General features: G+C 42.0%; 2 protein-coding genes and 1 long non-coding RNA gene across 5 annotated transcripts in view; all 3 read right to left on the bottom strand.

The window, feature by feature from the left end:
• The window catches only part of IPPK (inositol-pentakisphosphate 2-kinase), a 43246-nt gene extending 25364 nt beyond the window's left edge, over window positions 1-17882 (bottom strand). The window contains exons 1-2 of one of the 3 annotated variants that reach the window (XM_027640586.1): window positions 17872-17882; window positions 16684-16739 (exon numbers count right to left, since the gene is read on the bottom strand). In XM_027640586.1, the coding sequence (XP_027496387.1) occupies window positions 16684-16722 (39 nt within the window). In that variant the 5' untranslated portion in view covers window positions 16723-16739; window positions 17872-17882. Of the gene's footprint in view, window positions 1-4077; window positions 4327-4502; window positions 4645-16683; window positions 16740-17871 lie in introns of those variants that run through there. The other 2 variants (XM_027640585.1, XM_027640590.1) reach the window with 2 other exon arrangements.
• A 2389-nt stretch (window positions 17883-20271) lies between these two features.
• The window catches only part of LOC113945897, a 7779-nt gene continuing 4237 nt past the window's right edge, over window positions 20272-23813 (bottom strand). Inside the window, exon 3 of the long non-coding RNA XR_003527213.1 lies at window positions 20272-20447. This is a non-coding gene — a long non-coding RNA (uncharacterized LOC113945897). The remainder of the gene's footprint in view (window positions 20448-23813) is intronic.
• LOC113945895 (protein BTG1-like) overlaps window positions 22530-23813 on the bottom strand; it is a 1726-nt gene continuing 442 nt past the window's right edge. The window contains exons 2-3 of the mRNA XM_027640604.1: window positions 23660-23813; window positions 22530-23514 (exon numbers count right to left, since the gene is read on the bottom strand). Of these exons, the coding sequence (XP_027496405.1) occupies window positions 23162-23514; window positions 23660-23777 (471 nt within the window). The 5' untranslated portion in view covers window positions 23778-23813 and the 3' untranslated portion in view covers window positions 22530-23161. The remainder of the gene's footprint in view (window positions 23515-23659) is intronic.

Here is a 23813-nt window from a genome sequence, read left to right on the forward strand (position 1 = left end):
CACAATGCAGCTGCCAGCAGACACAGCTACAGCTGTAGTGAAATCCCAGGCTGGTGTTAAAACACGAGATACCCCTCTCTCCCAGCACCTCTGCTCTCTACAGTCCCCTACACACTCAGAAAAATAATTGGGAAGGTTCTCTGCAAAAGCAGCACTGGGACATCCTCCATCTTTAACCATAGGTCTTGAAGGAGAAATAAATACCACAGAGAAGAGACAGATATTATTCACTTCCATGGGCAGATATTATTCACCAACTTTGGGAATCTTCTGCAAGTTTGATTACCTGACTAGAATATCTTGTCCAGTCTCCTTAGTGCTGTTTCATTCACCTTCTCCATCTCCCCTCCTTCCCCTTTTCCTATTTCATAAGGTCACACACCCTCTGGAGATGGTTTATGCATTACCAATTCAGTCCTGTACCTAAACCCAAGGATATCTGCTGGAGCTGCAAACATTCCAAGACAAGAAGTAGATGATCACTAACAGTCAAGGCATCTGAAGATACAAAACAACCTTTTGCAAGCACACATCAAGATTTCTCTTGACCACCTCACTGAATATAAAACAAGCTGGGGAAAAACAAGAAAAACCCCTCTTATTCTCTTGTACCACCTCCCCACAGTCACCTTGAAACACGAGTTTAATGTTCAAATGTATTTTAAAACTAAGCTTTTGATTACCACAATATCCCAACACACAGAAAGTAAAACAGGAGATGCACAGAAGGAACATACAGAATTCATCTCCTAAAGCAACAACTGGAGATTGTGAGCACAGTTCCAAGGGCAAGAGGAAATCCAAGCCATTATTCCCAGAGCTGCTTACACTACTTTCTACAAACACCTAGTGAAGCCTTTTGAAATGAAGTGTTAAGTGTCCCCCTAACAGCAAACAACTGATTAAAGAAAGGGAAGAACTCCAAAGGAGGGTTTCCAGCTCCCTTTTGAAAAACTAAGGATCTCCACCACAGAAAGACACAACAGCTCACCAGGAGATAACTGTGCTGCAGCAGTTCCTCTGAACCCTCTCTACCGCTCACGAGTAGGGAGGGAGAGGGAAAGCTTAGCCCCCTTTCTAAATCAGACACCAAATCTGATGTGGAAGGAACAGCACTCCAACAAAACTGCAGGGAATAAGAATCCTCCTTTCTAAAGCACCTGGCTGGCTCTGATGGTGCTTGGTTGGGGTTGTGTAGAGCTGTGTCTGTCCTAAAGCAATTTATGCATCCCTGAGACGGCAACTAGAACAAGTAACCAGGCAATTCACTATGTGGTGTGGAGGGTGGCAAATAAGTTATGTTGAAAAGGATACAGTGATTCAATCAAATATTCCAAATTGCAACTGATGGACAAGAATCATACAGACACTGCCTGAATGGTCTTGCAGTGTTTGTGTAACACACAAACTTCCCCAGTGTCTCACCAACACCTCTCAGAGTTACCAGTTGTATTTCTCACTAAAATCATGAGGAAGGATCATGGTTCATTCTACCAGAAGCATTTCAGCAGGCTACAAGACTACACAGAGGCCTTTTGACTACAATTCAGTTTCAATTTGAAGTAATTTAATCGCAGCTGGGAAAAAAAAAAAAAATCAGGAAAAGCTGTGTCACCAGAGAAATTTGTACCATAGTTCTGTACATCTCCTGGAACTTTAGATTCACCAGAACCGAAACTAAAGATCAATGAAAGCAGAAGTTTGAGTGTGCATCAAGCAAGCAGGCACACAGCTCCAGAGATAACAATGGAAACTGGAAATGCTTGGCAAGCATTCCATCTTTACTCATCGGATCACTGTCGAAATGCTGGAGAACTAATTAAAGTCAGTCTGTAAGAAGAGATGTGTTGACTAGACCACGTCCTGCCTCAGGATCCTTATCCTTCACTGCATGGATAAGGAGCAGAGATGCACTTGCAGAGATTTCAGCACAGGCTGTGGGAGCACGGGCATACAGGGAGCCTCCCAACACTGTTACACTGCGCAGGATTAACGACCAGCCAGAGGAAAGAGTCCTGACAGCCCTGGGACAGGACAACAGAGCACGTTCCATAGGATGCCACTGTCCCAGTGCCAGGCAGGCTCTGTCTGCACGCCCTGGAAAAGCGGCTGCGTGTCGCCTGCGTCCAGGGCTTATCAGCCCATCGCCAGCAGAGCTCTCTGCTGGGCATGTGACTTCTCCATGACCAACTTTTTAATCTGGTGCTGCACTAGCTCTGGACTAACAATGCCTTACACATCCATGTCTTAAAGGGCAAAGTACAGGGAATGGAGCAAAGCAAGGAAATAAGCAGAGCCTCACACACGCGAGAGCTCCCTGAGCTGACAGTGTGTTGTCCTTGCTGCCCATCCCTAGTCCAGCCAGGAGCAGGAGTGTCCCCCAGGCTGCCTCCCCCCCCAGCTCACACACCCCGTGTGCTGGAGATGTGACCTTGCAGAGGGCTGTTATGAGCGCTCCAAGGAGCGATCCAGAGGGCAGGAGTTCCAGCTAAACACACTGGACCTCACTTCATGAAAGGCAAGGCAGCTCGTGCCCTCTTCTCCAGAAGCAGGGGGATTCATTTTTTCGTTGCTGTTTAGTTTCTGAAAACTTCTTAAGCTTTCCAGAAGAAGCAGTGAAGGGAGGCTTAGACCTACAGATCTAGGGACCAGCTTCCTCCTCACGTTCCAAAACACCACTACACACCAAAAGGGAAAACATGGAAACAACAAACACACACAGCTCCACCCAGGCCTCTCACTTGTATCTGAGTATCCATTCGCACCTCCCTCACCAGCACCAAATCCCTATATCCCCTCCCACTGGCACCGAGACACAAAAAACATGGACTGGAAAGCTACAGAATGAAACAGGGACAGTCAAAATGGAATTCACTGTCTTAGTTGTGCTACTGTTCTGTTCACACAAACCTGAGAATAACTTAACACCAGATCACGAGAATGATGACTAATCATGCCAGTATGTCCTGTTTGCAAGAGGCACAAAGTAACAATTAGCATCTAAACAGTATTTTATAGGCTCCAAGTGTACAGGCTCTTAGAGTTTGTCATCAGCAGACACAAAGCTCCAAGATGTAAACTTTACTGGTTCAAAGCTGTCCATAAAGGAAAAATCGCATCTATTTCACTTTCACTCCACATGAAAAGTTCTAACATCTTGTTAAAAAGAGAACTGACACACTCAGCAGCTATTCTGAATCACTGGCAGACTTCCCCACTTTCCATATCTTATCACAATTACATCACTACTAATCCATTACATATCCTGATTCCCGTCATCCAGTGACTGAGTAGTTCTTAAAGTGCCTTTTTCAAAGCTAAAATGTAACAGGAAATAAAATTATACACATACTTCTTGTACCAAAACCAACTTTAAAAAAATATTTCATATAAAGAAGCCAGAGGCACAGAAGTGCCCCTCCTAAAGTTTGGAGAGCGCCATAGGATTTCCAGCATTTTCTCAGACCTGATATTTGCTAATGTTTTTTACATCTAGTTTATATTTATAATCCAGAAAACAGACATCAGAAAAATCCAGTATTTTCAATCATTCATTCTGACGTTATCTAAAGAAACAGCTGTCAAGATTCAACTCTAGGTCTTTTTCTACATAAAAGTCTGCATTTTAACATTCGGATTTACTGGGTTTAGATCTATGAAGCATCAAGAACATTCTGCGGCCAATCCGTAGCAGCTTTTAAACTGAAATACAAATACATTTTTAAGGCAAAAAAACAGGCAGAAGCACTTTTCAGAAAAAGAATAAATTCCTTCAAGGGACAGATATCCCAATATATTGAGTAAATAATACACGCACAAGGGGGGCACGAATACAGGGACAGTATAAACTGACATAGAGTCTGCTTGACTGGATTTATCTTCATTTAATCGTTACTACTGCTCTAAGTGCTGAATCTATTTTACTGCGGTTTTTAAATAAAACACTCCCTAAAAATATCCCAAACAAACAAAAAGCTCAAAAACCCCAGACCAACAGGTAAGCGGGAGGACGTGGATGAGCCGCCCGGCGGGGTCACATCACCCCGGGTCTGTGGCAAAGCCAAAACCCGAAATTACCGCCGGGAGCCCGGCCCAGCGGGGCAGCGAGCGCTCAAACTCCTCACGGAGCCAGAGCCGGTGACAAAGGGAAAAACACGCCTTCTCCAGCTCGCTTTCCCCTGTCACATCACCCACACCCGGGCATGACGATGGAAAAGCGGGATTTTCAGCACTTTTCCTCACAGCTCCCGTCTCCAGGAGGCAGCTGCCCGGCCATCGGCTGCTCCCCCTTCCACCCGCACCAGCCGCGAGGGAGAACCCGTGGAAGCGCCCGCTAATCTCCCTCACGGGACGGGCCCGATCCCCCCGGGATGGAAAACTCCTCCGGGAGAGAAAGGAGCGAGGGCGGGCGGCGGGGCCGAGCGGCCGCTCCCGCCGGGCCGCCCCCCTCACGCGGGGCCCGGGCTGGTCTCCCCCCCCCCCCCCCCCCCCCCCCCCCGCACCTGGCAGTGTGAAACGACGAGGCTCTGGTTGCCTTCCCCGTGGTACTTCCATTCATTCTCATCCATCTTCTCCACTTCCATGCCCGGCCCGGGCCGCGCGGAGGGCAGGAACAGCCGCCGGCCCCGCCGCCTCACGCCGCCACCATCGCGGCTGCGCCGCCCGCCCTCGGCCCAGGGAAGTCCCGCCCGCCGCCCGCGCCATCTTGGAGCCGGGCACGGCGCCGCCGCCGCCATGGCGGGGCCGGGCAGGGGGTCCGGCGGTGAGGGGAGCGGGACCGGCGGCACAAAAGCGCCTTCTGCCTCCAGAAACGGCCCGTCAAAGGAGTGCTGTGTGCAGTGTTGGGCGCCACAATATAAAAGAAGGCATGAAGCCATTAGAGAGCGTCCAAAGGAGGGACATGAGGATGGCGAAGAAGCCGCGTGAGGAGCGGCTGAGGGCACTTGGCCTGTTCAGCCTGGAGAAGGGGAGACTCAGGGGAGACCTCATCGGGGTCTTCAGCAGCATCCTGAGGGGCACGTACCGAGCTCTTCACTCTCCTGGCCACTCACAGGAGCCGAGGGAACGGCAGGAGCTGAGTCGGGGGAGCCTGAGGTCGGATCTCAGGAAAAGATTCTTCCCCCAGAGGGTGGGGGGGGCACTGAACAGGATCCCCAGGGCAAAGTTCCTCAAGGAACTTTGGACAGTGCTCTCGGGGACAGGGTGGGATTGTTGGGGTGTCCTGGGCAGGGCCGAGAGTTGGACTCGATGATCCCGATGGGTCCTCTCCAGCTCAGGATATCCTGTGATTCCGTGGTATTGGGTGCCCAGATAACATCCTTGGGGATCGCCGTGTGGAAAACGAGCTTGCACCTGCAATGTGCAGATGGTCAAACACACACACAAAAAAAAAGGTGGAGTTGTACCTTTGGGGTTGTGTTTGACAGAATCACAGAATCAGTCGTGTTAAAAAAAGACCTTTGAGATCAGTCCAACCTGTGCCCGATCCCCACCTTGTCAGCCAGACCCGGGCACTGAGTGCCACCTCCAGCCTTTCCTGAAACACCTCCAGGGATGAGGACTCCCCCACCTCCCTGGGCAGCCCGTTCCAAAGTCTTTTCAGATACAGTTTCCAACCACGGCTGGTTCCAACGTTACAGATGTTTACTCTTGCAGTCAGAGTGTATCCAAATAGCTTTGTGCTCCAATACACCAGGTCAGTCAAATGCCCAACAGAGATACTACAAGCAGAAATATGAGGATCTATGTAACATTCTTTAAAAATTAAACATTAAGCTGTGTTCCTCACCAACATCCCCCCCCCAATGTATGAATATACACATACATGATGTGCAATAAATATAAAATAATCTAAAGATCCAAACTCCCTATCGCAAACACAGGATTAAATTCTAGAATCCTTAATGCAGTAATTTTTATTTATTTATGTCTAAATGAGTTTTGACTGCAAACAGTGAAGCCAATCCTTCAGTGATCATTTTAAAACAATCCCTGAGGGCTCTCTGAATTCCCCCCTTTTCTATCCTGCTTCCTCACAAGGCTCTCCATGGCACTGGGCAGACTGACAAACACTTGCAAGTTTTACTCTGTGTAATTTGAACAGTACACAAATTTGACTCTGTATTGCAGCCTCTGGGGAAAAAAAAAAAGTCAAAGCAAAGCAAACCATGCCATTTTAATGGAGAGAGAAGATGCACCTAGAAGGCTGAAAATAAAACCTGTATAAATCTGCAATGACTCATTGATCCTTTTTTAAAATGTATGTGGTGCTGTAACTTAATCACTGATCATCTATTTTCACTAGAACTTAAAAAAATGGGAGTTAAACAAAATAAATACCAAAACACTAACTAATAAGCACTTTCCTTTTTTTTTTTTTTTTTTTTTTACATCCTATAGGTGTCTACATGAAAAAAGAATTCTCTGCTCCTTTGGCCATTTGATAAAATTGAAAATAATGACAGTGATGTCTTTAAAATATGTTTTTGTCACCTGTATTTGCAAAGTTTCTTTACGTTGTATAACTAGATATGGATATAGAGAACATACAAGAATTAACCATTCTGTTCTGACTTATCAAGATTTTTATATAGAAGTCTCACTCAGGACTGGAAGTAAGATTGTGGTATTTATGATACTTGCATTAAAAAATAACTGTACTTTAGAGAAATAGTGCATGGACACTTACTAGGCTTGCATGGAGAAATACAAGGACAAGTAATATCAATATATTGTTTTGCAATGGCAAAACTAATTTGCCTCGGTTTTAAAAGGAACTTTAGCATAGCAAGTTCTTTCATATTTCTGAAGAATACACACCTACAGAGTCAAAAATAAAGCTGTGGTTCTGAGTGCAAGGGTAAACAACAGTGAGAACACCAAGTTTTAACATACTCCTTCCTTCTCTCTAGCAGGTCACTTCCCTCTCCACTTTTTCCTCCAGCATTCCCAGGTGCAGAACTATCACTTGGCAGTGTTCTGAAAATAACCTGGTGAAACTTGAAAACTGGAGCGACAGAAACCTATATAACTTATATTATTCTTCCCCGCATTATCAGGTTTTATGACCCATTTCAGGTATTATCTTCAACGTGTTTGGACTGAAACACCTGAATTTCATGCCATTGATGACATTCAGGTACTGCTGAACTGGAATTCCCCTCTGGTGGCTTGTCAGGTGCTGTAACTCCAGCTGGGGTGGACATACCTGGAGTGGTTTTAATGAGGTGCCTTGAGCTCAACGACTTCAAAATGCACCTGGGGATCTCCATACACAGCCAGCTGTCCTGTGGTGTTTTAGGATAAGCTAGTTCAAAACTGCAGTAGGAGTGCATAAGGCCACTGTGCCTTCAGCTCTACAGCTCCCACTTAATCCCCTCACCATTTCCTTTTTGAGGTAACATAAAGGGGTCAGGACAGCACCACAGCCCTGAAATACATTTCTTTTCCTCGGGGTCCTGTAGCTGCATTGTGTTTTATGCCACAATTCCTGTTTCTTGGGACTCTTCAGTGTCAGGAATACAAAAAAAAAAAATTTAAAATCAGGGTAAATAATCTGTAGAGTTTAAATTAGTGGGTACACTGTTCTTAACTGTGCAGATATTCTCAAATAAAAGATAAAGTGTCCCAAGATCACAGATCATGTGACATTAAGAATAAGCTAGTAAAGTTCTGACACACAGGACTATTGTCAAACAGATTTGCAACCAGAAGTGAGAAAATAGCCATCCTGTCTCTTTATACAAAGACAACACCACATTAACTGACATGAAATTTCTTCCCCTCCATCTTCTGTCATCTCAGGTCTGTAGTTTTTGCTTGGTTTTAAATGGCATTTAAACTCTGGCACTGATGTCACCTCATTACTCATTATTTGTCCCAGCTCATTACTCTGCCAAACCCCACCAAAACATGATTCCCCTCCCAGAACCTCTGCTCAGAACCTCTGCTGTGTCCTTTTCCCAGGCTTTCACATTTGCCATCTTTTACAAATTGTAAGTTCACCAGGGAATGAGAATGAAATGGTAAGGACAGATCACAGTCCACTTATTCACTTCGAGGATGAAAAAAAATTACCAGGCAAGTACTTCATGTTACCATTTTTTGCTATAAAAAGCTCATTAAACCCAGACCTGAGGAAAAAAATAGCATTACCTGAGACTCATGATAAAATTGGGTGCCAATAATACAAAGGTCCTGTGGGCTTATGAAGAGGATTTTTGTTATAAAAGCTACATCTTAGTTCTCCACGTTCCTAAAATGAAAGGCTTCTATACAAAAGAAAGGATATTTTGTTCTTTATGAAAAGAGTAATCACGACACAAAAGATCCTCTCCTGTGACCTAGAAATGTCTGCCTGGAGAAATCAGGATTAAAATCACAAATTCAAGGCAGCGAGTCCCGGAATATTGAACGGACATGATAAAACCACAACGAAACTGTGTGCTACAAAATACTATTGCTATTTGTTTGAAACTACTGCCCCATTTTCAGTTTCAAAAGATGCAGTTACGTTTAAATAGGACAGCCAGTTTGGTATTTTTATTACACTCAGGCCAGCAGAAATGGAGCATACTTATGTAACTCACACATCATTCAAATTTTAAAGCTTTGCTTTTTTTCTCGTCTCACGGCAGGACGATACCACTGCTCCACACCACAGTTATTTCTTGAATCCTTGGTTTATCTACCTGATTTCACACACATACTGGAAGTGCAGGAAATTTCATGCTCCAACTGTCATTTCACCATCTCAGACTGACTGAGAATCACTGACCCCACAAAGGAAGAAGATCAGAATAGGACTGGAGTGTGTCATTCGACAGCTTTTTTAGAAAACACGTGTGACACTTTGCAAAGGAAAATATTTTAGAAACTAAGGAAGCCAATGGCTTCATGAATAGGGCTGTAAGGAGAAAGAAAGGTGATTTTAAGTGAATGAAGATAAAGCCACGTATATGTTGTTAACAGACAAGAGCTTGCACAAACTTACCACAGATGTGAATAAACAGACATTATAACCATCAAGAGGTTTAATTACATACAGTCTGAGGGAGGAAATAAAGTAGTAGACACAGCATAAAGAATAACTCTGTCCTGTATATGTAACTCCAAAGAACTGCCAGGACAGACAATATTTTTTACATATAGACAAGACAATTAAAAAACATCTTCCATGCACAGGAGTCCTGAACATTTATTGGGAAAAAAAAAAAACAACAACTCATTACCAAGAGGGCATGACTCAAAAAACAAACAAATGAAAAACAGTGTTTTGAATTTTTGGGAGTGGTAAGAGCAAATATATGGAAAAGAAGATCTAGTTAGGAACTGTAGGAGGTCACTAAAGCAGAAAGCTATGGTGAAATCAGAAAGCTTTGACAGGGTATTAAGGCAGAAGGGAACAAGAGCAACACCATCTAAGCACCTCCTTAAAATCTGTTCTCACAGCCTCTAATCCTGCGGGCAAGGAAGGAAAGATGAAGGGATAAAGAGCTTTTAGGCCTTGCCTTGTATTAAGGGACACACCAGCAACTGGAAAACAAAATGCTCTTTCCATAAAGAGGTGAAAGCAAAGCCCCAGGGCAGAAGTCTTGGAGCTGCAGGACTTTTGGTGCTTCCAAGCCAGGCCAACCCCCCTCAGTGCAGGTACTGCACTGCTAATGCTGCACTGTTTGCTCGTGATCAAACATTCTTTGCAGCTGCTCCTGGGTAAACACTTTATTGTCTCATATCACAAACCTCCCCCAGCCTTGTGTCCAGCCCTTGGGCCTGTTAATGGTTAGAGGACAGCACATCTTAAACTTCTTCTTGACACCAGCCCTGCGTGAACATCTTTAACCAGTGAAGAGAACACGTAGATTAATCTGGTTTTCAGCTAAACTGACGTTGTTTGGCAACGCACTTCTGTGGGAAAACCTTGAAACCTTCCCCATTAAACCTTTTCATCCACCGAGTGCAAGGTCTCCTGGAGATAAATTACAAATTGATATAAACTGGTCACATGTTACATATCAGCTCATATCCAGAAACTCCAAACTGTACAGCAATATCTGGGGATGATACAGACAGACTGGGCAGCAGTTGCTTTTATACTTACTGATAAATTCAGATTTTTGTTCCCTGGCACAGCTATCAAATATTTTAAAAGATATAATTCCTTAAATTTACACACACCTTTTTTTATTGACTGTAGTGTTAATAATTTTGGAGTGATCTCTGTACCCAAATGGCAGCATACAAAGTTAATGTTCCCTCCAACCAGCTCCCTTGAAGAACCCAGTTTACTGGAATCACCACGATTGAAATCAATAAACAGAACCTATAAATAGCCAAGAGACATCATCTCAAACCCTAAACCTCACATTATCTGTCATCTCCAATTCATAAACACAGATATAATGCAGTTTGCCAAGCAGAGACACCAGTATAAGCACTATGGTATCTCAGAAGGGGGATCTTATCCTCCATTCCAAATCTGGCCGTCTATTCCATGTGTTCTCTTGGCACTGCCCTCAGCACATGGACGCCCATGTGGCACAGCAGAGCAGATTATTCATCAAATGAATGGTTTCCTCGGGTGGGAATTTTTCCCCCCCATGTTCTTTAGCTGACTCAGCAAACCAGTGTGACACACGGCACAGCCACACGAGTCCTGCAGCCAAAGAATGGGAACGCATCCCAAGCCAGGGGGAGCCCGGGATCAGCCATTCTGCTGCCAGCTCCCTCTCACACCACACAAACTGATTATGAAACTGCACTTTGAGCAGCTGCAGAACCTCCTGGCAGGGGGAAAGTGCGGGGCCCTTTCAAGGAAAGAAGAAAAGGCACAGAACGAACACATGTTTCTGGGTGTGCTCTGGAAAAGCAGCAGAGAGCATATCAACAAAGACATGTTTGGGGGGAGAAAACTATGATTTATTCAGCAGTCCAGGAGCTGCCACTAACAGGTTTTTTGGGTTGTTGTTTTTTCCTCCTCCCTCAGAAAAACACGTCTTTGATTTCTACCATCCCCTTACTGCTAGATCAACACGTTACAAAAGAGAATTGAAGTGACCTGCACCATCAGAGGATCAGTCATAAAGCATTCCACTAAACTCTGTTTATTGATTTAAAACAGCTATTTCAAAGATGACAACCTAAAATTCTCGTGATTAAGGTGGAGGGAAGTGAATATTTAACAAGTGGTTATGAGATCTTCCTGACTGAATGTCTGCCAAAACCAAGTGCAATAGCCACTGCAGTGAAATCTTTATGATGGTATCTCACTTGTACACTCATTACTCATACTTACGTTTTCGTTCCATCTCACACCTTTCCAACAGATTTCTAGGGAAAAAAAAAAACAGGTTGCTTAAGAAAAGAGCTATTCCTAACAGTGACAGGAAGATAAATATACTGAAATACATAGAGATGTTCTAGATCTCTCAAGTCAAGCATTTTAGCAAGGAATTAAATTTAAGATGACTGAGTGAGCATAAATTCTAGATTCAATTCTACGTTTATTAAAACAGAGTTAGGCCCAAAAAGCAGTGAAGCCCCTTCTCACAAAGGCTCGGCACCTTGGAAGCTACAAATCCATCTGGCATGAATTTATAGATTAAAAAAAATATACCTTGATGTTCTACCTGGTGGCTGGTTCTGAACATATCAAAGAATCTGTGATACAATGCAAAAAAAAGACATTTACCAAATCATACCTGGAGACAGGCATTTAATCACAATTACAGGTTTCCAGGGGTTAACAGTGTTGCAAACTGAATGTAATGGGAAACAGCCTCATCTGCTGGTTTGAGGAGATACAATCAGGTATTTACACATAGTTTAATACTTGCCTTTTTGTTTTTCTTTCTCCATTTACACATCCTAAAGCTCATACAGTAAAACCCACAGGACTGAATTTTGGGGTCACTTTTTGGGGTTTTTTGTTGGTTTTTTTTTTTTTTGTTCCCAGAAAAACCATTTTCACGCTCTCTTCAGATTATTGAGAGATCCCCAAAAATTCAGTAAAAGGAGAAGCTCTGAGTCTACTTTCTGGCTCCTGGTTGTTAATATAGACAGACATGTCTAAAGAGATTGCTCAAAGACTTCCCATTACTGAAGTTTCTTGTAATTTTACTGAAACTTCATAGTTTCAGTAAATCAGCTATTCCATGGCACTGTTTGTTTTGTAAAGAAATGCTTGATGAAGATTTTTGCTGGGGTTCTTTTTAAGTTCATTTAAAAAATAATTTCTGAAATAAAATTACTGAAAAATATGCCAGTTTGTCTCATTAAAGATTAAACCTCTTATTAAGAAGCATTAGCACTGAAACAATAATGGAGAATTTAGTGGGAAACTGTGTGGGATAACAGGTCACCCTGAACTTAAGGATGTATTTTTTGCTGATTTTTTAGTCTCAGTGACATTAAAATCTAAACTTCTGCTAATGTTAACACGAGCTAATGTTGACATGAGCTAACTTCTGAGTGGCTGACTTTGCAGTCTCAGTATTCTTACAAGAATCATCTAAAAAACAAGAACAGCAACAAAAAAACCCAAATACTTTACAGATATTCTTAAAGTGTCCCCTCATCCTTATCTGCTCTTCCCTCCTGCAGCCTGTCCCTGTTCATCCTTTCCAAACACCTCATCGTTACCTTTATTGCTGTTATGTGTCTTACACGTGTTGTCCTTCCTTGCCAAGGCCAGGGGATCCTAAACACGAGTGTTTTCCATATCCCTGGGTGGTCTGTCAGCCCCATGTTCCCTCAGGATACTGCTCTAAACTTAATACAATTTGGTTTTGTCAAAGTTAAAGCTATAATGACTCTCATTATTTCATTATCTTGATTGTAGAAAGTGCTTTAAAAAACAGCACTCGGGTTACTGAAATTACCTCAGCTTCACAATTCCATCCTTCCTTTAAACTCTTAATTTTCAAAGAGCTGAACAATTCCATTCAAATCCGAAGGCTCTGCATTCCCTTAACACTTCTGGAATTCAGGCCACTCTGTTTCAGTGTCTGTGCTCAGATGGAAGACCTTGGATGCACCAGAAGAAGTTCAAAGTCAATGTCCAACAAACAAAAGGGAAAACTTAAAATAGAAGTGATAAAGATGCCCTCAAACCGTGTAAGAAAGGAGAAAAGAATCAAACAAAACAAGGAATGTGCAGAATATCAAAGGCCCGAAGCATTAATTGTTGTTTTTGCATGCAAATGGCATTTCAGAGATTAGTGGCCAGAACATAATTTACTGTCATGTGAAAATCCTACCATGAGTATTTTTTATCAAGGGCACAGCACTAAAACACATTTGTGTAAAGAGGCTTTACAGGTGATTAGATTCACATTGATTCAACCCAAAAATCGCCCTTTCAGGAATAATCTACATTATCTACCAAAATCTCACTCATCAGCAGCTGCTCACAGCAATTATTCAAAAAAAAAAAGGAACACAGCCTAAACAGAACTTACCTGTTCTCTGGTATGTATATTCATATGTATATTAAACTATTACTACTGCCAACTTAAAATACCCCTTTGATTTCAGAGATGTTTTAACTCTCACAGAAATTAAGAACTAAAATATTTGGTTTCTAAAAATATTTACCTTTAAGAAAAGTAGCCATTCTTCTGCCACCAATTTCCTAAAGCAACAATTTCAAACATGCCTAAAGCAAAATAAGTGTTACTGATAAGCCATTTAAATGACAATAAACACACAGGAACCTTTTTATGTGAATGGGCCTCCCATTCCCCTGAAACAGGGAAAACATTCAACAATTACTGAAAAATATTGGTGGAACAAGGTGAGAGCCATCACTGACATGACAAATACAGGAAAGAATAATACTGGAAAAGCTAAAGAACAGTTTGATTGCAACAACATGAACTCAATTATAAAAACAGCCCTTATAAATCTGGGGGGAACAGAAGGAAAGATGAGAGACATTCAATGAATCTCAAACAAAAAAATAAACAAATGCCAATAAAAGACTTCAGCATATACTTGTGGGGGGAAAAAAAGGTTAAAAACTGATAAGATGAAACTGGAGGCAACAGTATTACAAATGATGAATTTAGCTACAATTAAATCTTCATTTGATCCTTCAGAAACATGAATTTAACACTGGGTGTCCTAGTTTAACAATATATTTTAGGGCTACTAATTCACTGGCAGTTTTAAATAAGAATAAAACTATCTGTAGACACAAGCATAAAGCTGAGATGCTGATGTTGAAAATGGAAGTCCAGCTTTAATTTGCTTAATTTTGTGTCTGAAGCAGTGGAAATAATAAGCTGTTCATCACAGCAACGTGTTAAATATTTAGTTTACAAGCAGTGAACCATACCAGGAGATAGGCTATGAGAAGAACAATAAGGCAGCACTGCTAAACCAAAAAAAAAAATCTCAAAAATTCAAATCTTCAGAAATATTGAAGTAACCATCAGAGGAAACAACTGCTGTAAAATTGCAAATATTCTAAAACTTATTAGCAGAAGGTATAGGGAAAAAAATTAAATTATTTTTAGGATCCTGTCTGATATGCTGAATATTTTCCAGGTAACTTTTTCCAAAAGCATAATTGTTTGCCCCCATACACAGATAACAAAGCTGATACCAGATCTCAGTATTCCCAACTATGGCACCCTGTGAAGTGATACTGGAACAGAGAATTCTCTTTGCAAAAGGAGCTTCCAGGCTATCTAAACCACTATTGCACTAAGGACACACTACAAAAGGCACACTGCAGTATAGAGTTACACTGGCCAATCTGGTACAAAACAGGAGCTGTAATAAGGCTGGAAAGAAATGCCTCATAAAAGCTCTGGATTCATCTTGCCTTTTTAACCCTGTGCTGGGTAAGAATTCCAGTTCTTACATTCATTGTCAAGACGTGGTGCCTGCCAATAAACAAGCATTGAACTCTTCATTTCATGTTGATGCAGAAGTTTAACAAATTTATTTTTGAGAAAATTAATTGAGAATTTAGGGAAATGAATGAGAAGAGAGTCTGCAAAGGACAGAGAAACCACTGGAAGGTGAGAAGGGAAGAGGAGAGGGCAATGAGTTGTCTGGTAAGTGCTGTTCTGCTGATTTCTAGTCCCATAAGCTGCAACAGATACACAGCCCCCTCTGGCTCACAGCTAAAATGAAGCCCTTTTGGGGGGCTCAGTGTTTTAGAACACATTTAGAGAAAGAATCAACATTAAAGGCTGGTGGAAAGAAAAGGACAAATATCTGTTTATTTTAGCAAACACACCCAGCTTTCCCTGAATATACCATCAAGCCATATGGTGCACACATAGTTGTGACACTCAACACAGAAACACAAATTCTTTCCCTTTCTGGTGAGTTGACTCACAGAACACGTTTCAGCTGCAATTAAATCTTCATTTGATCCTTCAGAAACATGAATCTAACACACAGTTAAACAGTGCAAGTGCCTCCTATGTTCATCTAGCTCTGAGCCAAAAGCCTCTTAATGCTAAACATGGGAGGAATTCTACTGACTTCTATAGAAACTGCAACTTTAAAAGTGTAGCACTGAGTCATTGAAAAACACCTAAACATCAGTGAAAACACTAATGATAAAATCAAGTGTTGCATAAATACACCAGTTCATGACTCTGAATGAATTTTGTTCAGCAAAACCTGCATCCATCAAAATACCTAATTCCACATCAAATGTTCAGCACTGCTACTGAATTCAAGTACATATTTAATTACCCTTAATTGAGGTCTTAGCATGCACATGTCAGCCACTTCAAAAAATAACTCACGATCCATATGAAAACATTCAACAATTTCAGTATCAGCCCATCACACTGGGAGGCAAAAAGAACAAAACAACCCTCTCCCAGCACATTTGTACATCTTTTTCCTCCCCAGAGGAGAAACCCCTTGTCAAAACCCTTGTATCATCCCTTAACATGCAGTCAGGAGAGACGTGACCTCTGGTATATACAGAAAAAAATCAGCACACTTCCCAGAAGGAAGGATTTGTATGAGTAACATGTTATTTTGAGCCCTAAATAAAATCTTATCTCATCATGCACATTAGGAGAATGCTGGTCCCATTTGTTCTTGATAATCCACATTCACAGAGTGCGAGAAGGCAAGTCTAAGGGGTCGGCTTTTGTGGTAATCTATTCCAAGAATATATAAAAGCCTACACCACTATAGTTTATGTTCTTTTCCATCACTCCTACATGTGTCTTTATGCAAATCCAACCCTCAGGTTGCACATTTGCAACAGAAACATTCACATAATGCTGTTTTGATGCTAATGATGCTCCATAAATAATATGTAGGGGACTAGTGCAAAGTGTCAGCTGCATATTCATATACACACGTATGGTTACTAAACCAGAATTTCATATAAAAATGCCACAGGACAGGAATTCCCATTAGTGTTTTACTCACCAATAGGCAGCAGCAAAATAAAACTCAGGCCTTGCAAATAATGTAATTTCTAAGTGTTTCTGCATATCTGTAAATAACAGGCAAGCTCCTTTCCTCCTCAGAGCCCCAGTGGAAGAAAGCAAGTTCCGTGTTGGCACTCAGTGTAAAATGAAGTAAGTTCAGTAGTTTGGTGATACAATCCTACTTCTATGCTACATTCTCTTCTGACTACCAAGAACTACTGGAACAACAAGGGCTCAGCCAGTTTAAGAAGTATTTTCTGGTAGAACCTACCTTTTTCCTCAGTTTCTTGTGTGTTTGTTCATTCTTCATTCACGGAGCAGACAATCCTGGGAATTACACACAAATAATATCAGTCACCTGAGGCCAGAGTCACCAACTGATCATTGAAATGATCAATTTAAGCACAGTTTGCATGACTGGGCTCTAACTGCCTCATCCCAAACATCTCCCTGCAGTCACGACAGCTCTACAGCAAAAACTGCTTTATGAATAAAGTTCATTGTACTCACTACTACTGAACTACAAGTGAAGTGCATAAAAGTTTATATTCTAAAGAGTTCACATAAAAATCTGCTGCATCACACCATCTACAAAGGCCGTATTCATACTTTTATATATATTTTTTTTCTTTAAAAAACGTGTTCTATCTCAAAGATGAACTTTCACACTTGGCATATCTCCAGGACTGCAAACTTATTTTTTCTCAGATGGGCATTATTTAGCACTAGAGGTTTGCTTGAAACATTATATAACATTATATTAATTTTTCCTGCTACTTTTTACAGTTATTTTATCAGGAGAGACAGTTGCAGCTTTGTCTTTCAGTGACTCAAGACTGATTTTACTGTTTTACTTAACTGAACAGACATTAATTTTCTTTTACAGCTTTTGTTTCTTTGGATTTTTAAGAACCACTGGGGAGAACAACTGATACTCTACAGCAGCTCCTCTTAACGAGGCTATGCAAATATTGCCATCAATAATCCAGGGCTCAGTAGTTTAAAATAATGATAAACCAAGGTGGTCACAAATCACAATTTAATTTGCCCTCTCATTGCTTCCTGACACTTTTTAAAGATCTATAGTCCTGCTGATTGCAAACGAGGGGCAGATGAATCTCACAGTACAAAGTGACTCTCCCAGGCAGATTAAAGATCCTTCCACACGATTCCATCTTAATTAAAATATATTGCCCCCTGAAGAAGTTACCCAAATTACAAGCTAAACTCAGCACTTTACTTCTCAATGAAAATTTTACATCGCCTTAGAAAGCAAAATATCACCTGTTGTTACTGGAATAAATTTAATCCCCAGCAAGGAAACAATGAAAATAAATGAGCCCATTACTCCTGCATCATAAGAGCGACTCTGGCACCATGAGGAAAATAATTTATAAAAAGTAACTGTGGCAACAGTAATAAGTATCTTACTAGTCAAGAACCTGAATGCTTCTGTTACCCAAGGATACAAGTCTTCCCACTCTGCCATGGCAACGAGGATCAGCCTGGAGGAATCACACACAGCCAAGTGATGGCTGGAGTGCTGCTACACCACTACGACATAAGGCAGAAATTAAGATTAGATCCAAATTTTGAGTCACATCCCTTCCATACCCATAGGAATAATAACAATTACATTAAAAAAAAAAAAAGAGGAAACAGAAAAAGAAGCCAACATATATGGATTATTGTGAATTAAAAAAAAAAAAATCTGAAGGGAGTTAAAAACATCAGAGGAAAATCCATGGGTAAAACAGCTAAGAAAAATAGTTATGCAAGGGCAAAGACCCTTTAAGAAACACCAGCACCTAGATGAATTATAGTTTGGAAAATATGAAGACAGTAAAATTGCTACAGGGAGACAAAAAGCTGCAAGTGATCAATAAACATTGCCTACCTGCATTTAATAATGTGGATAACTTTGTACTGCATGAGGATAAGGAAATAATTCCAATATACTTATGTTAGACCAGATAACATCACAAGAGTCATTTTTAGGTTTTCATAAGGAAAAACATAACCACAAGGTCTAGAAAAATGCCTTAGGATATCATTAGGATGCCTTAGGATGTCATTAGGATGCCTTAGGATGTCATTTCCAATTCATGTGGAACAACTTGAAAATTTCTCCAGAGTAGGTGTCCCAATATAAAATAGTAACAACTAATAATTGAGAGTTACAACACTTTTAATAATGGATAAAATGTAAAAAGGAGGCTAATTAATAAAGTAATAATTCACTTCATAATAAGAAGTATGACTAAAAGGAGAACCATATAATTAATGCCAATCAATAGTTTTATAGGAAGCTATTAAACAAACCCGGGGTTTGTCCTTTGTGTGTGCAATCACAAGCACGTTAATTATTCAGGTTTTTACAAGGCAATTCACCTAAAACATGTGGCATTTAGACCAAATTTAACATTGTTGTCAGTGAAGTGAGGATCACAGCACTGTCAGTGCTGGTGGAACAGCAAATTGTGGTGGGAATGGAGAGATCCAGATCAGTTGGTTCACTGCACTCATTTCTTGGGAACACATTCTCATGCACATATTAAAAATGGAACAAGTGTTGGCAGAAAGCATGTATGGAAATCCCAGTTAAAAGAAAATTATTTATGCTCAAACTTGAAAGGTTTAATCTTTTTAATCCTTTAAATAAGAAAAACGGACTTAATTTGATTGCAGTATAAAGTGCTACAAGAGGCCTTTCATCTTGAGGATAATGAAATAAGGCCACTAAACTTAAACATACCAAATTTCATATTTGAATTTACCTGACTCTACAGGTAATAGAATCTGAAACAAATACAGACAATCCCCTTATCTCTTAAAACTTTCAGATCAAAACTATAAATCTCTTTATTCTTAGGTGCAAATAATGAGTCATGGGGGTCATATGCAATAATTGCAGTACATAAGTGCTCAGGCTGTATAAACTAACAGGACCTTATGTCTCAGCTGGACTTTATAACTCAGACAAATGTTACGTAATTAACTTGGCAGCAAGGCAATGTTTTGGAGAAATAGACAATATATGGTTTTTTTTTCCTCTACAAGTGTTTCTTTCTTCACCTTTACTTATTCAACAGTTGACCCATCCTCATACAAACGAGCATATACTGGTTTTTTCTCCATATATTTTCACTGCTTCAAGATGGCCAGCGGGCAATAATCCTTCCTATAGAACCCAAACCATTCTGTTCACATTGTGACTGACTGGATGTCATGGTCAGTCCCATGTGACAAGTACACAGTTTTAAAGATGTTGGGGTTTGGGCTTGCTTGTTCCAACAGCAGAACACAAAACCTACCACCTTTCAGGGAAAACACAAGGTTAATTTTTATTCACCTCCTCCAAATAGCTGCCTCCCTGGCTTACTACCAAGTGCTCTGTTCCCTCAGAACAGCCTTTGTGCTGTGAGTATGCCTCTGACATTTTTTAAAGCGATGGAATGCAGTTCTAGATGTCACAGATATCACAGTGTATTTACTTGCAGCTCAAGCATTTTATTTGCTTTAGTGGGTTTTCTTCAAATCCCCAGCGTCCCCCACCTGCTTGTCTGCAGAGGGACTTCAACTCTACGCCAGCAGCTTAAATATATGAAATTAAACTCTCCTCACACCAACAAAGTGTCCCTTCAATGATAAACATCAAACTTGCAGAGAGTGTAGGATACTCAAGAATTATATAACATGAAACATCCTATTGCTTAGGGTAGGATTAATAAAAGCACCAGAATTCTTCATGGCTGGATTAATCCAGGCTCTTACACAGACAGACAACAGGCAAGAAAAGAGCATTTGAACAACCTGCTGTGCCTACTTCACCTCAACCCACTGCTAAAAGCAGCAACCAAATGTTACTGTCAAGGTAACTGTGCAAGCCTTACCCCCAGCAAAGGGTTACACCCCTTGCAGACTTTCAAAACTGGACACAGAAGCCTTTAATCTACTTCATTACCTGGCAGAAGCAGTTATTTCAAGGTCCTCAAGCAGATGCCATGTTGCTTTCAATGTTGTTTATTCCAGTCTCTAAAAAATGCGTTTTTTTAAGATGTTAATGATAACAAAAGGAATATTGCTAACAAGGCTTAGGCAGATTTTTGGCAGAACCTTTCAATGGAAGGTAATGAAACTGTGAATTGAAACCAGTGAACAAAACAAAAAGATCTTATTCTAAATGAAAAATTACATGTAATAATTGTCCACCACAAGGAGCTTCCCTTGTGTTGAGATGAAAAAACACTTCAAATTAGAGTAACAGTGGCTGGATTGGTTCAACACCTCTGAGCATTAATCACCCAAGAGCAGCTGAAATCAAGACTAAGGTGTTCCAGCAGGATGTCCACATTTCACAGACTTCTGCAAGAGCCAAGTCCACGCTGGGGTCTTTACTTAGGGATAGAATGTGTCACCAAATGCTGATACAGAGCACTTCAAAATGTTCTCATAGTCTTTATGGAGGCAAAAAATCCAGTGGGAGCTGAAGACATCTATGCTCCCTGCATAGAATGCAAGTAAATTTATTGACCCCATAGAGTAAAATGTTCAGGACTGGATTGTCATAATGCCTTCAGGACATGCCAACCAAACCAACCAAATCCTCACTTTTTACTTGTTAACATAAACTACAAGATCTCTCTGTTCTCTAAATTCTGTATTTCAGATTAAATAATGCAATGGCCACTGGTTCAGGGTAAACTCCCCACACTCAGAGGCCAAGCATGGGCAGGGGATACTCATGAGGCTTCAAGTTACAAAATACATGTTTGAATGGGCTGTCTGTACTTCTGCCACATTTCACCACGGATCAAATCTTATTAATGTAAATATCAACTAAATTAAAACGATCTGTTTTTCCTACATTCTACTGAATTATCAGAAAAACAAAGTGTTCCTGCCTCACTCAAACGATTTTACTTATTTTTTCTCACACTGATATTTTTATTACACTGATCCCCGGGGGACACCACTAGTGACCAGCTGCCAACTGAGTGCACCTGTCCAAGCCGTGGGCTGCCAGCTTTTCCAGGAGTGTGCTCATGGAGAGCATTGCAGTGGCTGGAGAGCAGCCAGGCAGAAAGGGACCTGGGGGTTCTGACAGACAGGAAGCTGGACATGAGCCAGAGTGTGCCCAGGTGGCCAAGAAGGCCAATGGATCCTGGCCTGGATCAGGAACAGTGTGGCCAGCAGGTCCAGGGAAGTGATTCTTCCCCTGGACTCAGTGCTGGTGAGGCCACCCCTGGAGTGCTGTGTCCAGCTCTGGGCCCTCAGTTCTGGAAGGACATGGAGGGGCTGGAGCAGGTCCAGAGAAGAGACATGAGGCTGGGGAAGGGACTGGAGCACAAGTCCTGTGAGAAGCAGCTGGGGTTGTTCAGCCTGGAGAAGAGGAGGCTCAGGGGAGACCTCCTTACTCTCTACAACTCCTTGACAGGAGGTTGTAGCCAGGTGGGGGTTGGTCTCTTCTTCCAGGCTACCAGCAGTAGGACAAGAGGGCATGGCCTTAAGCTGCGCCAGGGAAGGTTTAGGTTGGACATCAGGAAGAAGTTCTACAGAGAGAGTGATCAGACACTGGAATGGGCTGCCCAGGGAGGTGGTGGAGGTACCATCCCTGGAGGTGTTTAAGAAGAGATTGGATGTGGGACTCAGTGCCCTGGTCTGGGTGACAAGGTGGTGTTGGCTCAGAGGTTGGACTTGATGATCTCAGAGATCTTTTCCAGCCCAGTTGATTCTGTGATTGATCACTCAAACTTTCATTCAAGCTTCCTACATAGCATCAAGTTGCAGTTTTAAACACAAACTCCATTTCCCAATAAACTCAAGCATCTTTTGCTGTAGATCAAATATCAGAAGAGTACTTTTGTTTCCATTCAGTTTGATACAGTATCAAAACACCCACCCATCTCTACAGAGATTATTCAGCTCAAGACACGCAGCCAGCAAGCTTTACCAAAACTGTTTTGTTGTGATCTGAGATAAAGATGAATGTTCAGAGCTACACCCTTCTACCTACAAAGCTTTCTGCAATGATTAAAAATGGCTAGAATGAGCTTGAGAGCAACGCTAAAAGCCTGAGGGGGGGGGGGTGTGAAAAACCAAAACCAAAACAAGCAGTTTGAGCAAGTCTTTATTCTTCTACTGAAATAACTACAAATAACAAGACAGACTAATTCCCCAATTCTTTTTGCTAAACGTCAGAGTATGATGGAATCCATCCCTCAAATAAATGCATGCTTTGAAAAAGGAAAAATAAGAGTTACTTTTGTGATTTGTGCCTCGCAGCCAAACTTGAATGACCCTGAGAGAAGCCTGTGCAGACAAATCACAAGATTTATGTGCAGCTTGTTAGATCTGTTTCCCACCTCCCTTCATGTTATTGCTCTGCAAATTGCAGAATGTGGGGGTTTTTTTCAGTAAGTGCTAATCTTGACTAAAATCCATCATAAAGAGTGCTACAATACTGCTTTTTATTACAAATAGCCAGAACTTCTTTGAAAATATAAATGTGTAAAACGATCCACCGACTGTACAGTGCATTTACAGGACACAATCCAGAAAGTAACATGCAGTGTAAAAACTGCTGTATACATTAGCCCTTGCCCACAAAGAACTTGGCAGTACTACCACGACTTATTAATGACTATAGGGTGAAAAAAAAAAAAATAAAAAAACCCAAAAAGCTCAGTTACATCTAACTTTACCATGAGACTGGGATACATACATCATTGTACAAGGAAGAGTTGCTTTTAACTAGAAACCGTCATCATGCTGTAACTCTTGGAAGGGCTGGATCTGCCAGTTCTCCACTCCTCCTTGCAACTGGTCCTGCTCTCCAGCTGTTTGGCCGCCTTCCCCCCAGGCTGAGGGCTCTCGTACAGCACACAGATAGACCCATCCTCACCTATGCGGTAGGACACTTCGAAGGGGTCGACCCACAGAGTTAATTCGCTGGGTAAGAGCTGGAAGAGCCTCTCGTGGCTCAGTCCGATCATCCCCGCCGCTTTTCCTATCAAGGGGTCCATCTTATGGTTGATCCTGATGCAGCGGTACCCGGAGCCCTTGGAAGGCATCAGGGGGAACCAGTGGTGTTTGTAGTGCTCTGCGAGAGGGAACAAAGAGGAGCTTTACCGCGGTGCGCTCCGCCGGACCCCCGGGCCAAGAGGGGAGGGGGTGGGGGGGGGGCATGGGGGGGGAGGGGGGGGGGGAGGGGGGGGGGATGGAGGGGATGTCCCCCCGCCGCTCACCGCGCATCGCCTCCTGCAGCCGCTCGCGGAAGCACCGCAGCTGCTCCTCGCCGACCCCGCCGCCGGCTCGCAGGAGGCGGGTCACGAACGCGGCCGCCGTGGAGATCTCGGTCCTCATGGCCGCCCCGGCCCCGCTGCCAGCGCCGCCCGCCCC

This window comes from Corapipo altera, unplaced genomic scaffold (assembly GCF_003945725.1).
Source record: "Corapipo altera isolate COAL_440 unplaced genomic scaffold, ASM394572v1 55, whole genome shotgun sequence".
NCBI lineage: Eukaryota > Metazoa > Chordata > Aves > Passeriformes > Pipridae > Corapipo > Corapipo altera.